The following is a 17,847-nucleotide window of genomic DNA, read 5'->3' on the forward strand; positions in this document are numbered from 1 at the left end:
AGGAAAAACACCAATACAGTATACTAACGCATATATATGGAAGTTAGAAAGATGGTAACAATAACCCGGTATACGAGACAGCAAAAGAGACACTGATGTATAGAACAGTCTTATGGACTCTGTGGGAGAGGGAGAGGGTGGGAAGATTTGGGAGAATGGCATTGAAACATGTAAAATATTATGTAAGAAACGAGTTGCCAGTCTAGGTTCGATGCACGATACTGGATGCTTGGGGCTAGTGCACTGGGACGACCCAGAGGGATGGTATGGGGAGGGAGGAGGGAGGAGGGTTCAGAATGGGGAACACATGTATACCTGTGGCGGATTCATTTTGATATTTGGCAAAACTAATACAATTATGTAAAGTTTAAAAATAAAATAAAATTAAAAATAAATAAATAAAAACTGAAAACCCAAAACCCAATTCTGATTCTGTTAAGCTGTTATGTACAGCTTAACAACTTGAAAACAACCCTTTAGAATAAAGGAAGGTATTCCTATGAATCCAACACAGACATTAACCATTCTTCCAGTGGACAGAGTTCATTTATTAAAGTCAGAGGAAGGCACACACAGAAATATCAGCATGACACCCCTTTGTGTGAATAAAGTATACACAGAAACTTGAAAAATATGGTAAAATGACAATTCTGATAATTCTTGATCATGCAGGTGTTCATCATATTACTCGCCCAACTTTGGTGTGGTTTTTATAACAGAAAGGTGAGTAAAAATATCCATGGCAATGGGAACTTGAAAGAGGAGAGGGCCCTTGGAGAAAGAATTTTGACAGAAGAATTTCAGCTGGTGAGTAGAGAGCTGAATCTTCTGATATAAAAAAAGTCAAAAAAGAAAGGAAGTGATGCTGCCCAGGGCCCACAGACATCAGATGGAGAAAGAAGACAGGAAGGACCCCAGCCTGGTCATGAGAAGCCTCCAAGTGGAAGGGGGCAGTGGGTGGGGGGCGAGATGAGCGTAGGAATCAGGAGGAGAATGAGACCTGCTCCAAGTGGGTTTCACAGATGCCTTCTCTGCTACTTGTACATCCTCAGGAAACCTACAGCAAAGATCCACACACTTCCTTGGGCTCTTTGAGGTGGATGTGGTTTCACTCTCAGAAACACAGAAGTTTCGGTCCTAAGAATGACTGGCAGTAAATGGTGACCTTATTCCACTGGCCGTAAGCTTCCTGATTCTGTGTTGCTCAAAATCTCAGGAAACTAAGGAAAAACTTTTTAGGCAAGATGTTTCTTTGTTGGAAAGACACAGCTAAATTAAAGAGTTCTCAATAACTTGTGAGTCCTATGGCAATCATGGGCAGAGATGCTCAACCATGAATGGTGTGTATGGATTTAGGGAAAGATCCCTCTTGGAAACTCCTGAGAGAATCCTCTCAGAGTCTCAGGAAAATGTTCTAAGGGTTGAGATTTCACAAGAATGGATTACAGTGGCTTTTTATGCCTTTGGGTACATAGTGTTTCTCTAAAAATTTTCACAACAATCTCCCCACGTTTTTCTCCTTTAGGAAATAAGCCAAGAAAAGAAGGATTTACCATGAGAAAAACTAGCTAGGCGAGGGCGAGAGAGAGAGAGGTATCATTTTGCCTTTTGCTCCACCTGAAGGAATAGTTCTTCACTTTTCTAATAGCAATTAGGTCCCTTCTGATTCGACATCTACAACTTATCCTGCTACTGAAATAGAAAACGAACGGCTTCAGAATTCCTCCTTTTCTTATTTGCTATCCTCAGAGCTTTGAAAACTCTGTACTTGAAGATACTACTGTTACACCGATTTTTAGCAACACAACATCTCTGTTCTTATGAAAGGGCGAGGGGGCCCACATGAGAATTTGGAAGAGAAATGATGGTGAGCATACAGCAAGATTTTCTGAAAGGCACAGGGAAAAGGGTCCCCAAGGAGTGGATATTTGTAATAATCTTTAATACTAATCCATTCATGACTACAAGACTGGATTAGAACAAATGAATTAGTCATTTCCAGTAGTCATGTACGGATGTGAGAGCTGGACCATAAAGAAGGCTGAGTGTCAAAGAATTGATGCTTTTGAACTGTGGTGTTGGAGAAGACTCTTGAGAGTCCCTGGGACTGCAAGGAAATCCAACCAGTCCATCCTAAAGGAAATCAGTCCTGAATATTCATTCGAAGGACGGATGCTGAAGCTGAAACTCCAATATTTTGGCCACTTGATGCAAAGAGCTGACTCATTTGAAAAGACCCTGATGCTGGGAAAGATTGAAGGTGGGAGGAGAAGGGGATGACAGAGGATGAGAAGGTTGGATGGCATCATCAACTCAATGGACTTGAGTTTGAGTAAACGCCGGCAGATGGTGATGGACAGGGAGGCCTGGCATGCTGCAGTCCATGGAGTCACAAAGAGTTGGACACGACTGAGCAACTGAACTGAACTGAATACTAATCATCTTCAGAGAGTGATCCCAAGTCCCACTTGTCCCATCTCTGCTGCACCAGGCAGACGGGTGGGTGGGCAGGTGAATGTGGCCCCAGCATGTCACCATCACCCTGTTGTGGACCATCCTCTTCTTTCACAGAGTAGTCAACAGCACACATTTAAGCCAGTTTTATAGAACAAGCTTGTGGTGGTTTGTATGTAGTCAACATTTTGAGCATTAGAGTAAGCTAGCTTTAATTAAGAGACAGGTATTTAATTTGCAATCATTACACTGAAAAAAACTCCCACTGATTATCAAGTTTAGTGGCCAGGTAAACTTGCAGCCATGAAATTAAAAGACGCTTACTCCTTGGAAGGAAAGTTATGACCAACCTAGATAGCATATTGAAAAGCAGAGACATTACTTTGCCAACAAAGGTCCGTCTAGTCAAGGCCATGGTTTTTCCAGTGGTCATGTATGGATGTGAGAGTTGGACTGTGAAGAAAGCTGAGCGCCAAAAAATTGATGCTTTTGAACTGTGGTGCTGGAGAAGACTCTTGAGAGTCCCTTGGACTGCAAGGAGATCCAATCAGTCCATTCTAAAGGAGATCAGTCCTGTGTGTTCATTGGAAGGACTGATGCTGAAGCTGAAACTCCAATACTTTGGCCACCTCATGCAAAGAGTTGACTCATTGGAAAAGACTCTGATGCTGGGAGGGATTCGGGGAAGGAGAAGGGGACAACAGAGGATGAGATGGCTGGATGGTATCACTGACTCGATGGACATGAGTTTGAGTGAACTTTGGGAGTTGGTGATGGACAGGGAGGCCTGGCATGCTGCGATTCATGGGGTCGCAAAGAGTCAGACACAACTGAGCAACTGAACTGAACTGAACTGACTGAAACTTGGAAGAGATCTGAAGGGTTTCTATCACAGTAAAGCTGGAGTGCAAAGTATAATTATAAAACCACCAAACTTCCTGGTAAATGACAGTTACATAATTAAATCCTTAGGTTTCCTCAACTTTTTTTCAATGTTCTAAATACAGACTAAATAAGGAAGAGCACCCTGGGGGCAAAACATATCCCAATGCCATCAGTACAAATTAAACATCTTATTTCTTTCATCTGTTAGTGAAAATTCTGCTTTTACAAAGTTACTAGTCACAAGACTGGGAGTTTAAACAGATATTTCAAGAAAGGGCCTTTTGTGTAACTCATAGGGAAGAAACTGCCATAATATTCCCAAGACAGCTCTCTAGTAACCACATTGTACCTGTTACAGACACACTCATTGCTGCTGCTGCCGCTAAGTCATGTCAGTCGTGTCTGACTCTGTGTGACCCCATAGACGGCAGCCCACCAGGCTCTGCCATGCCTGGGATTCTCCAGGCAAGAATACTGGAGTGGGTTGCCATTTCCTTCTTCAATGCATGAAAGTGAAAAGTGAAAGTGAATTCACTCAGTCGTGTCCGACTCTTCACAACCCCATGGACTGTAGCCTACGAGGCTTCTCGGTCCACGGGATTTCCCAGGCGAGAGTACTGGAGTGGGTTGCCATTGCGTTCTCTGAGACACACTCATTACTGGGCCCTAGAAATGGCAGGGCCAAGTGTATTTGGAGTCACGCTTTCTGAAATCCTCCAGGCTCACTTGGGCTTGGGGAAAAGTGGGCACTCCTCAGGGCTTAAAAGGAGACGGTCTCACAGAGTAGAACTTTCTGTAAGTGTTTTACAGATTTAGTGCAATCTCTATGAAAATTCCCATGGCATTTTTCACAGATATAAACAACTTTAAAATTTGTATGGAACCACAAAAGACCCCAAGCAGCCACAGAAATCTTGAAGAAGAGCAACAAAGCTAGAGGCATCACACTCCCTGGTTTCAAACTGTATTACAAGTATATAGCAATCAAGACAGTATGGTACTAACAGAAAAATTAATGGAATAGAATAGAGAGCCCAGAAATAAACCCATGCCTATACGGTGAACCAGTTTTTGAAATAGGAGCCAAGAATATAAGGCAGAGAAAGATCAGTCTCTTCAATAAATGGTGCTGGGAAAACTGGACACATGAAAAAGAATGAAACTGAACCACTATCTTACACCATACACAAAAACTAACTCAAAACGGATTAAAGACTTGAACATAAGAGCTAAAACCATCAAACTCTTGGGAGAAAACATAAGCAGTAAGCTCCTTGACTCTGGTCTTAGAGATGATGTTTCGGATCTGATATGGAAAGTGAAGGCAACAAAAGCAAAAACAAACAAGTGAGACTAAGACAAACCAAAAAGCTTCCGCACGAGGAAGGGAACCATCAACAGAATGAAAGAGCAACCTACCTCACGGGAAAAGAATACCTGCAAATCCTATGTCTGACAAGGGATTAATATCCAAAATATAGAAAGAATTCATACCAGTGAATAATAAAAAACCTTACCAATCCAATTAAAAATTAAACAATTAAAAAATGGGCAGAAGATCTGCATAGACAGTTTTCCACAGAAGACATACAGATAACCAACAGGTACATGAAAATATACTCACCATTATTAAAAATCAGGGAAATGCAAATCAAAACTACAATGAGATATCAACTCACACATGTCAGAATGGGTATTATCAAAAAGAAAAACAACAAGTATTGGCAAAGACATGGAAAACATGGGACACTAGTGCACTGTTGGTGGGAATATAATTTGGTGCAACCACCCTGGCAGACAGTGAGGAGGTTCCTCAAAAATTTAAAAACACAACTTCCTTAAGATCCAGAAATTCTACCTCTGGGTATTCATCCAAAGAAAACAAAAACATTAGTTCAAAAAGATATATACACCCCAGTGTTCACAGCAGCATTCTTTACAACAGCCAAGATACGGAAACAATCTAAATGTCCAAGAATAGAAGAAGATGTGATACATACACATATACAGTGGAATATTATTGCCATAAAAAAGAATGAAATCTTGCCATTCGTGACCACATGAATGGACTGACCTTGAGGGAATTATGCTAAATAAGTCAAGCATAGAAAGACCAATTCCACACACTCTCACTTATATGTGGAATCTTAAAAGAAAAAAAGAAAGAAAAGGCCAAACTCATAGAATCAGAGAAGAGATAAGTGGTGAGGGCTGGGGAGTGGGTCAAAACTGGTGAGGAGATTAAAAGGTACAAATTTCCAGTTAGGAAATAAGTCAGTCATGGGGATGTAATGTATATATAGCACAGTGACTATAGTTCATGATATTATACTGTATATTTGAAAATTGCTAAGATAGTAAACATTAAAAGTTCTAATCACAAGAAAAATGTGTAACTATGTGTGTGACACATGTTAACTCTACTTATTATGGTGATCCTTTTGTGATATATACAAATATCAAATCACTATCTTACATACCTAAAACTAATCTAATGTTATATGTCAGTTTTGCCTCAATTAAGAAAAACAAAAAGAGAAGTGCTCTTGGAAGGAATGTGCATTTAATGTCCTTTAAGGTAGGTCCTTAAGGAGCTTTTCTTTTCCTTTTTTTGGGGGGGGGAATTGGAATAATTTTATTTTATTTTTAAACTTTACATAATTGTATTAGTTTTGCCAAATATCAAAATGAATCCACCACAGGTATACATGTGTTCCCCATCCTGAACCCTCCTCCCTCCTCCCTCCCCATACCATCCCTCTGGGTCGTCCCAGTGCACTAGCCCCAAGCATCCAGTATCGTGCATCGAACCTGGACTGGCATCTCGTTTCATACATGATATTTTACATGTTTCAATGCTATTCTCCCAAATCTTCCCACCCTCTCCCTCTCCCTCAGAACTTCTTACAAACAGAAGGCTGCAATTAACAGGCCTCCTTAATCCAGTTACTGAATCAGGTAACAAATCTTGACTGATCCCTGTCTCTCTATCAAATCTGGTTCCTCCAGTCCAAGTAGGAGAGTCTGAGAAGCCGGCCCCCTTAAGATTTAAGGATTTAAGTACAGGAAATCTGTCACAGTCTTTCTTTCTCCCGGGTTCCCATCTTCCATGCGTCTGCCTATCCAGTCTCATCCATTCCTCAGAAACCTGGAGGCAATAGAGTGGAGGGGACTGAAGTGTCAGGCTGGGGACCAAATGAATGCCTATCAAAGTACCGCTCAGTCTCACCTGTGCATCTATAAAGCACTCAAACGAGCAGACACTATACAATGAAGAGCAAAAATGAATACTCGCCCACAACAAAAGTAGAGATTATCTTATAGACATTTCTTACTCAGCTCAGTGGCTGCTTATTAAATTCCAATCGCAGGCCAGGTGCTATGAGAAAGACTTATTTCACAGTAAATGTAATTTGAACTCAATTGAGGTGCTACCACTGTCCTTTGGTTTCAGCGACTAGAACTTCCTAATTCTAACAACTTGTCTAAACTCCGAATGTCTGGTCCCCTCTGGCCCGTCTTGGTCCTTTCTCATGTCTGTCTGTCTAGCCCTGTGGGTTTCGGGGCCATTATTCAGGATGTGCTTGCTCCTGGTCCATGCATGGATGACCAACACATCCTCCACACTCAGCTCAAACACCATGTCCTGCTCAACTTCCTCCCCCAAGGGGCTGTTTCTGTGGGACTCTGCTGGCTCCTCTACACAGCACCAATCAGATCCTGCTTCATAAGGAAGCTCGTGTTTCTGTCTCACTCCAGTTAGCGATCCTTGAGGACAGGGAGCAGGAAGATCATTCTTTACTCTCTTAGTATCCCCAGTGTAGTGCAGGCACAGAGTAGTAACTCTTATTTTCCCACAATGAAGAATGAATCTCTTAGGTGCCTTCCTGATAGAAACTCAGTCAGACTCAGCTTACTGAATGCCCTCAGAGTCCAGACCAGTACTGGGCAGGGCAGTGGCAAAGCAGTCAGCTACTTGGCAAGGGTACAGGTGAGGCTCAGTTGAACTCTGTTGATGCCAGCCCTGCCGATTCCCAGTTGGTGGCCTAGGGAGTGTCATATAAGTTCTCTGAGCCTTAGTTTTTAACCTACAAATGGGAACAATCACTGGAGCTGGTCTCTAAGAGTGCTGTGAAGATTAAATGGGGTGATGCATCCAAAATTCTTATCATGGTTAGAAACATTATTGGCTGACCACTGCAACACGCTAAAGATACAAAAAAGAAAAAGACCGCATCACTACCCTGAACAAGGGTAAGGTGTGAAGGTGAGAATAAACAGTCAGTTGACAGTACAGATCCATGGCAGCCACGGAGATAAGACAGGAAGCAGTGAGAGAGAGAGGGCAGGAAGGCTCACATCAGCTGGGGAGTGGGCGCTGGCACCATACGCCTCTTTGCGTCATCTGCTGCTGTTTCTCTCCAAACATACTGAACTCAGTACCAAGTTTAAGCAGAATTGAGCCTCAGGATAGGCAAGCTCAAGACCCAGAATCCCTGATTGTGTGTTTTGCATCACCTGAATCCAACACTGATTGATTCAGGGATAATTTAGAAAGTTTTCAGATGATAAAGCACTTATCACAGACGGCTGGCAAACTTTATATTATGTTTACTACAATTTTAAAAAAAGGATGAGCAGCACTAAAAACTACTTTTAATTTCACATACACAGATAAAGTCACTAGGATTCAACTTTTCTCCCACAAACAAAACCTACCTGGTCCTATAGGGGGCAGGTCAGAAACTATAAGGAAATCATTTCAGACTGTGAAATTAACTAAAAGATGGTGTAATCTGATTACTTTGACTAAGTCGGTATCTAATCGTTTTCTACATGATTAAATTAATCTGGTTTTAGAAAATGATGTAATTTATTTCAGAGACAAGTCCATAATCTCTTGTCTGCAAATCTAGAAAGCTCTGAAAATCAATTTTTTTGGTAAGTTTCATTTAAAAACATATTTGGTGGCAAAACCTGACTTCCATGGAGTCACATATAATTTTTATTTGCCCACTTAGTGGGAATGTTCATAAATTTTGGGACAGAAATATTACCATGCTTGACAACAGTGCTGCCCTGGTGACCCCTATAGGATCATGTCATATATAGCCTAAGAAACCCTGCCAAGAAGATCTGAAAATTATAAATTCTAAGCTAAACCTCATCCTAAGGTTTTCAAATAAGAGATGGTGGATCTCTATAAAATTAATCGTATCAGACAGGAGGTCAATATTCCCCAAGCTTTTGTAATTCAACACTAAATACACGATTTTGCCACATCTACAGATCACTCATGTTACTGCATTTTCTAGTACTTGATTTCACATTGACGTGCCTTTTTTAACTGAATAAAACTATTTTAAAAAAGAAGTCTCTCTACTGAAAAAGCTGGTCATCTGAGAGGCATACTCTCTATTAAAAAAGGAAGATTCAAGAGGTGTTAAAGACACCGTCATACCAAAGTGAGAGTTTCACCTTTAAATTATCAGACAGAGCAAAATGAAATGCAAGAGGAAATAACTGCCTTATTATGTGATTCAGTGTCATCTAGTGCTGGGCTGGATTACCACGCCAAGATCTACTGTGCCCAGAAATATTTATCCTACATGCTGGGAATCTCACCTAAACTGTGTTATGCAGGGAGCCACTCCACTGGACAGGAAGCACTGCCGGGGTTGGGAGGTCTTGCCTATTACACAAAGGTAAAAGGTTGGAGCAAGAAGCGTAACTCTCTCTCTCCTTTAGTTCTTTTTTTTTTTTTTTAATTTTACTTTATTTTTAAACTTTACATAATTGTATTAGTTTTGCCAAACATCAAAATGAATCCATCACAGGTATACATGTGCTGTCACCCATAACCTGCCATGGAGATTCTGCTCCATCCTGTACTGCAGCTGTTTATCAAATTAACACGAGACCTGTCTTGCGGACAACTCTCTGGAGCATCCACAGCCTGTGCTGCCAAAGGCTCCCTCACAACAACTGGATCTAGAAGTGACCACACACAGACAAGCCAAAACATGACACAACCTAATGAGCCTACTCCTCAGCTAACTTCACCAACAGCCACTGTAAACAGTGGCCTTCAAAACCGGCAGAACAAGATTTGTTGTAAAAAGTCTTCAAAAGGACCTTCAGGTAAACATCAGCTGTACACATTTTTAAAAACAAAACATAAAAGGTACAGAAGGGAATTTTTTCTCTAAAGTACAATACTGGAAGTTAGAAATACTGTGAGTTTGAAAATCTCCACTTTGCAGCTGCTAAAAAATTTAAAAAATAATAACCACACATTGATTTAACAAAATGATCGAAACTAACATCACCAGTAAACGGCAAATAGACCATCATGAGCTTCTGGATCTGATGGATTTCTTCTGGGACTTACCTGAATCGAGTTGTCCAGAACACAGCAGAGAGACCTAAATGGAGGGGAAATGCTACAAAATACCTGGCCCATTCTTCAGAAACCTCATGAAAGACAAAGAATGGCTACAGAACTATCCCGAATTAAGCACATCTGTCTACTACAATGCATGATGCTAGACTGGAATCTATACTGGAAAACAAGCTATACAGGACATTACGGGGACAGTTGACAAAGTTGGAATATGGATGGCAGATTAGTAAAAGATTTGTATCAATGTTAAATTTCCTGACTTTGATAACCCATAGTTAAGAGAACATTCATTTCATTAGGAAATACACACTCACATATTAAGGGATAAGCACAAATAATATGTCTAACTCTCTCATAGTTCAGCAAAAATTCTGTGTACATACAAATAGATATGTGGAATACGATAAATGTTAACAGTAGGTGACTACAGGGAAAGGTAATCATGAGTTCTTAAAAGGAGGTCAAAAAACCTGACTACTCCCCGTCTTCTGGCTACCACTAAGGCTACCTGCCCAGTTTCTGTGTGGACTCACCATTCTTCTGAGAATCCTCAACAGAAGCTTCTGGTCCTTCGGGTCCTCTTTGGATGTCAGTAAATCAGCGAAAGTCTCTGCATTTTCAGGAGACAGGCTCTCTGGGTTTTCCCCTCCATACAACTGAACCAGTATAGACAGACACTTGGATGAAACTTCAAAAATTTCAGGATCCTCGTTAGGAAGCTGAAAATTAACAAATAGGACTTCATCAGCTTCACTGACAATGATGTTGGTATTCCTCAAGAACTACAGATTAAAAGATAGAATGTCAGTCTGAGTACAAACTTTAATTAATTGAATATTCTTGTGAATGGATCTTTTTCAAAATGTAAAGAGTAACTCAAACAAGACTAACAGCACAAAATCAGAAGGAAATTCTACAGTCTTTTCTTTAATCCATAGTGATGAATGGCCTGTGACAAGCAAAGGACCAATTATATATTACATGCATATTTACACATGCATATGTTCATACAGGAGCGTGTGTGTCTATGGGTGTGGAAACACTGATTTTTCCGAGGCACAACTCTTACATTCTTGTTGACATAGCTTGTTTAGGAAAATCCACTTCCTAGAAGATATTAAGAAATGGTTTGAACTGTTTCCAAATCATTATTGACTAAACAGGTGGGAGAGAAAGTATTGTTTCTATATTACAAGGTATATTATGAAATAATAATCATACCATAGCATTTTGATCTTTTAATTTTTAAAGTTTTATTTCTAATACCTTTGTTGAGATACAATTCCTAGGTCATACAACTTAGTGATTTCATGTGTATACATCATTCAATGATTTTTTAGTATATTCAGAGTTGTGCAAACACCACCAGAACCAATTTTAGAATGTTTTCATTTTAACTGAAAAAGAAACCCTGTATCATCTCCTCCTCCCTACCCAGTCAGTGCTAACCTGCTTTCTTTGGATTTGCCTGTTCAAGACATTTCAGATACTTGAAATCATACAAAATACGATCCTTTGTGACTGGCTTCTTTCTCTTAGCATGTTTTCAGGATTCATCCATGCTGTAGCACGTATCAGCATTTCATTTCTTTTTATCATGCAATGGATCTGCCACATTTTGTTTATCCATTCATCAGCTGATGGACGTTTGAGTTGTTTTCACTTTTGACCAGTATGAGTAGTACTGCTGTGAACATGTGTGTATACATTTTTGTGCACACATGTTTTGTTTCTCAGGTATATACTTGGAAGTGAAATTGCTGAGTCACACAATAAGTAACTCTATGTTTCACTTTCTGAGGAATCGCCAGACTGTTTTTCAAAGCCGCCATTAGCACCAGCCAAGCATGCGAGTTTCAGGTTGCCCACATCCTCACCAACACTCGTCATTACCTATCTTCTCAATCACAGACACCCTAGTGTGTGTGGAGCGGCCACCCATGCGGTCTTTCATCTGTACTTCCCTGATGGTTAGTGATGCTGAGCATCTTTTCATGTGCATTTTGGTCATTTGCGAATCTTCTTTGGAGAAATGTTTACTCAGATCTTTTCTCATTTTTAAAACTAGGTCATTTGTCTTATCACAATTAAGTTTAAGTATTCTTTATATATTTTAAATACAATTCCCTTTATATATTTTAGATATAATTCCCTCAGCAGATACACATTTCAAAACTGTTTTCCCATTCTGTGGATTGTCTTTTCACTTTCTTGACAGTGTCCTTTGAAGCACAAAATATTTTTTATTTTGATAAAGTCCAATACCTATTCATTTTATTGCTTGTGATTTTGGTGTCAAACCTAAGAAACCATTGCCTATTTCAAGGTCCTGAGATTTACACTTCTAAGAATTTTTATTGTGTTAGCGCTTACATTTTTCCTTCTAAGAACTTTATAGTTTAGCTTTTACATTTAAGTCTTTCCGTTTTCATCTTTGCATATAAGTAGAGAACCGACTTCATTCTTTTGCGTGTGAATGAATCTTATTTTGAGACACTGGCAGGTTCATATGCCATTATAAGAAATAATACACGTGGTGACCCCCAGACCCCACTCCTGAGGGTCTCCTGACCCACCTCCCTGCTCTCTCACACCTCGTTCCAGCCTTTAGGAGCATTCCCTTGGGCCTGGTGGTCCCCGACTCATCCTGTCATAACAGGCTTCAGAAGGATCCAAAGATGCTGGGAACCCTAAGCCCCAGACCCTGGTTGTTTTCCAGACCCTTTGGAGGCAAAGCATAAAGGACTCCTGCCTTTTTGTGCCACAAAAGGGGACACAAAGATACCCTTGCTCTCCCGCTCTCCTCTCTGGGGGATTCGCTGGGTCACTACTTAGGAGGAGGTCTCTGGGCCTCGCTGACCTTTCTCTCCCTCCCCTTGACCCCCGCAGCCAGCCTGTGGTTCTTTTCTCCTGCTCTCCCTAGAGTGTAAAATTAGGTTGATTTCTGCTGTGGTCTGTCAAGAATCTCTCCTGCTGGGGGAGGGCCTTGGTTCCTCGTCTGGAATGAGAGACCCTGGAGTGCAACATGGGCTTGCTCTCGGACGTGCGTGCCATCCTCCTGACTATAAAAAAAAAAAAAAAAGAAATAATACAGAGAGAGACCATACACACTTCATCTGACCTCCCCCAATGGAAACATCTTGCATAACTATAGTACAAGATCACAACCAGGAAATTAACCTGCACATTAAGACAGCCACTCCTGCTTTTTAAAAATTAATATTTTTACCATATATACTTTGCAACCTTTTACTTTCAACCTGCCTGTATCATTATATTTGAAGTGAGATTTTTGTAGACAACATACTGTTGGATCGTGTTTTGTTATCCCCTCTAGTCATCTCTATCTTTTAATTGGTGCCTTTAGATCATTTAATTTTTAAGATAACAGAAAAATGCTAGGGTTTAAGTCTAACATGCAATTTTATTGCTTGTCTTCTATTTATTCCCCATTTACTTTTCTGATCCCTTTTTTTTTTAAACCTTCCTGTGGGTTATCTGAACATTTTGTTTTTGATAAGAATTATTAAATTCTCTTTTACTCTCAGTGTTCGTTCCTTAGGGCTGACATAAAAAGTACCACCAACTGGGTGGCATAAACAACAGAAATGTATTACCTCACAGCTCTGGAAGCCAGAAGCTTAAAAATCAAAGAGCAGGACCTTGCTGCCTCTGAAACCCAAAGAAGAATATTCCCTTGCTTCTTTCTGGCATCTGATGATTTTCTGGAAACCCAGGCATTGCTTAGCTTGTGGCTGCATAACTCCTATCTCTGCCCGCGTCATCCCATGGGATTCTCCCGAGTCTCTTGTCTTCACATGGTTGTCTTCTAATGAAAACGCTAGTCATACTGGAGTAACGATGCACTCTTACTCGAGTCTGGCCTCATCTGGAATGTCAAGTGTTTTCAGATAAGGTTTAATATTCTGAGGTGCTGGGAGTTAGGACTTCGGCATCTCATTTTTTGGGGGGGACACAATTCAACCTGTTACACTGCCTATCAACTTTGTCTCTTTCGGGCTCAGCTGTTTGTTCACCTTGGTTTCTCTGCTTCAGGCTATCAGGCTTCCCCAAATGTCTGGTGGTCCCTGGCATCCTATTTTATGAATGAAAGAGTGGGCAGATTAGTACAGGCAGATGGCTCCAACTTCCTTTGCATTTGTGTATATCTGTTTCTTCATGCTGCTTTCCCTGTGACTTCTTCAAATCTTCTCTGTGATTTCTTCAAACTCTGAAATGCTTCTTTTGTAAGTAATGACCCCATCTTAGAAATCACATCAGATAGCTGGCTCATCCTCTTCACAGTGCAGACCCTGAGATATTAAGCTGGAAGAAAGCTGAGCACAGTGACTGAAGCAAGGGGCTTGACTGGCCTGCCAGTTCTAAAAGCTCGTCTTCCAATAGCCTGGTAGGAGTCTAGGGCCTCCAGCAGTTTTCCACTTGAAGTTTACAGATCAACAGCATCTGTTCCCACCTTCTGGTGAGTTTTCTCCTCTGTATGTTCTGGGTAATAGGTTTCTTCACTAGATTTTGATTCAGTTCCATCTGCTTTCTATCATTGAGTAACTGCATGAGATTTCTTTTCCATTAACAGCTTCTTCTTCCGCTCTCCCATGATTATAAGATATTTGAGGCTTTCTCTATTTTCATAGCTTTTGGGTAGCCAGTGAGACCGGTATTTACGCTTCTACTTCAATCTACTGTAACATCTCTTCATTTATGAGTTAGTTTAGCTTCACTGTTGAAATGATGGGAGGATGCTTATCCTAAGTAGTAACTCCAAAGATGGCTTATTTGTTGGATTCTTGTAAAATTGACGTTTTGACATTTGTGTTGTATATGTGTGAGCCCTGCCCCACCACTACAGAAAAGATGGTGATGGTATAAAATCTCCCTGGAATAACAGAATAAGGATATACCCAATTATCTGAAGAAACAAACTGGTAGAAAAATACATGAAACAATGGTTTTTAAGATACCAGACATGAGGCAACGTAGGAAAGTGATGCCAAATAACAGAGGTGAGCTCCACTCCTCTCCCAGGTTAGAGGCTTATGAGGTCTCGAGGCCTAAGAGAGACAGCAACTGAGGTGGGACAAGCAGACTTTTTAAGCTGAGGAGACACAGTGAAAAGTCTCAGAAAACCAAAGCTAGAGTTCATAGGCCAAAGTACTAGAGAGAAGAGAGCAAGGGAAAGCTCACACTGAAGAAACTGGTAGCCTGGAAGGTATTTTATCTATTAGAGAAAATGAATTTCTGCTTAAAAACCTTTCTACCAAGACAACTATAGGCTTAGATGGCATTGATGGCAAATTCTACCAAAGATTCAAGGAAGATGTAATACCAAGTCTATACACATTTTTTCAGAAAGCTAAAGAAAATGGACAGTTCCAAACTCATTCTGTGTGGCCAGTATTTCAGTTCAGTTGCTCAGTCGTGGCCTACTCTTTGCAACCCCATGGACTGCAGCATGGTAGGCTTCTGGGTCCTTCACCAACTCCTGGAGCTTTCTCAGGCTCATATCCATCGAGTCAGTGACACCATCCAACCATCTCATCCTCTGTCATCCCTTTCTCCTCCCACATTCAATCCTTCCCAGCAGCAGGGTCTTTTCCAAGGAGTCATTTCTTCACATCAGGTGGCCAAAGTATTGGAGTTTCAGCTTCAACATCAGTCCTTCCAATGGAATATTCAGGACTGACTTCCCTTAGGATGGACTGGTTGGATCTCCTTGCAGTCCAAGGGACTCTCAAGAGTCTTCTCCAACACCACACTTCAAAAGCAACATTTCTTCAGCTTTCTTTGTAGCCCAACTCTCACATCCATACATGACCACTGGAAAAATCATAGCTTTGAGTAGATAGACCTTTGTCGGCAAAGAAATGTCTCTGCTTTTTTAATATGCTATCTATGTTGGCATAGCTTTTCTTCCAAGGAAGCAAGTGTCTTTTAATTTCATGGCTGCAGTCACCATCTGCAGTGATTTTGGAGTCACCCAAAATAAAGTCTCTCACTGTTCCCATTGTTTCCCCATGTATTTTCCATGAAGTGATGGAACTGGATGCCATGATCTTAGTCTTTTGAATGTTTAGTTTTAAGTCAACTTTTTCACTCTCCTCTTTCACTTTCATCAAGAGGCTCTTTAGTTCTTATTTTCTTTCAGCCATAATGGTGGTGTCATATGCATATCTGAGGTTACTACTGATATTTCTCTAGGTAATTTTGTTTCCAGCTTGTGCTTCATTGAGCCCGGCGTTTCACATGATGTACCCTGCATATAAGTTAAATAAGCAGGGTGACAATATAAGGCTTGATGTACTCCTTTCTTGATTTGGAACCAGTCTGTTGTTCCATGTCCAGATCTAACTGTTGCTTCTTGACCTGCATATAGAGTTCTCAGGAGATAGGTATGGTAGTCTGGTATTCCTATCTCTTTATGAATTTTCCACAGTTTGTTTTGATCCACACAATCAAAGGCTTTGGCATAGTTAATAAAGCAGAAGTAGATGTTTTTCTGGAACTCTCTTCTTTTTTGATTATCCAGTGGATGTTGGCAATTTGATTTCTGGTTCCTCTGCCTTTTCTAAATCCAGCTTGAACATATGGAAGTTCACGGTTCACATACTGTTGAAGCCTGGCTTGGAGAATTTTGAGTAGTACTTTACTAGTGTGTGAGATGAGTGCAATTGTGTGGTAGTTTGAACATTTTTCGGCATTTCTTTCTTTTGGATTGGAATGAAAACTGACCCTTTCCAGTCCTGTGGCCACTGCTGAGTTTTCCAAATTTGCTGGCATATTGAGTGCAGCATTTTCATAGCATCATCTTTTAGGATTTGAAATAGCTCAACTGTAATTCCATCACCTCTACTAGCTTTGTTTGTGTGATGCTTCCTAAGGCCCACTTGATTTTGCACTCCAGGATGTCTGGCTCTAGGTGGGTGATCACACCACCATCATTATTCTTGCCACCTCTTTTTAGTATCTTCTTTTAGGTCCATACCATTTCTGTCCTTTATTGTGCTCATCTTTGTATGAAATGTTGCACCGGTAACTGAGGAAGGCTTTCTTATCTCTCCTTGCTATTCTTTGGAACTCTGTATTCAAATGGTTATATCTTTCCTTTTCTCCTTTGCCTTTCATTTCTTTTCTTTTCTCAACTATCTGTAAGGCCTCCTCAGGCAACCATTTTGCCTTTTTGCATTTCTTTCTTTGGGGGATGATCTTGACCACTGCCTCTTGTACAATGTCACGAACCTCTGTCCATAGTTCTTCAGGCACTCTGTCTATCAGATCTAATCCCCTGAATTTATTTGTCACTTCCACTGTATAATAGTAAGGGATTTGATTTAGGTCATACTGGAATGGTCTAGTGGCCAGTATTACCCTGATGCCAAATTCAGACAAACACATTCCAAGAAAAGACAATTTCTGACCAATAGCCCTTATGAATATAGATGCAAGAACTTCAACAAAGTGTTCACAAACCAAATTCAGCAACATATTAAAGGATTACACATCATGACCAAGTGGAATTTATCATAGGAATGAAAGGCTAGTTTAGCATCTAAAAATCAATCGATGTTATGTGCAACACAAATAGAATAAAGGACAAAATTATATGAGCCTTTCAATGGTCACAGAATAAGCATTTGACAAAATTAAAAACCCTTTTAGTATTAAAAAAACACTCAACAAATTATAAAATAGAAGAGAACTTTCTCAAATTGATAAAGGGTATCTGGGGCAAAATTTACAGCTGACACCATACTTACATGGTTTAAGATTAAGAACAAGACAGATGTACATTCTTGCCATTTATATTCATCATTTTATTGGAAGTTTTGGTTATGGCAATTAAGCAAGGAAAGAAGTAGAAATCACCTAGAAAGGAAAACTCTGTTTGCAGATGACATACTCTTACACACAGAAAATACTAGTGAATCCACTAAAGAACTATGAAAAATAAACAAATTCAGCAAAGGGGCAGAATACGAGATCAATATTCAAAAATCAATGGTATGCCTGCACACTAGCAATGAAGAATGTAAAAAGGCAACAGAGAAAACAACTGCATTACAATAGCATCAAAAAGAATATTTAAAACC

The 17,847-nt window shown here is 40.3% G+C and overlaps 1 protein-coding gene across 10 annotated transcripts in view; it reads right to left on the reverse strand.

Annotated features, from left to right (window-relative positions):
* Positions 1–17,847, reverse strand: part of ULK4 (unc-51 like kinase 4) — a 508,471-nt gene that overhangs the window by 110,154 nt on the left and 380,470 nt on the right. For 9 of the 10 annotated variants that reach the window (XM_061396042.1, XM_061396048.1, XM_061396045.1 and 6 more), the window contains one exon: positions 10,276–10,461. The exons of the other annotated variant lie outside the window; for it this stretch is intronic. In XM_061396042.1, coding sequence (XP_061252026.1) covers positions 10,276–10,461 — 186 coding nt within the window. The remainder of the gene's footprint in view (positions 1–10,275; positions 10,462–17,847) is intronic. 10 annotated transcript variants of the gene reach the window in all.

The sequence above is a fragment of the Bos javanicus genome, chromosome 22, assembly GCF_032452875.1.
Source record: "Bos javanicus breed banteng chromosome 22, ARS-OSU_banteng_1.0, whole genome shotgun sequence".
NCBI classification, from domain to species: Eukaryota; Metazoa; Chordata; class Mammalia; order Artiodactyla; family Bovidae; genus Bos; species Bos javanicus.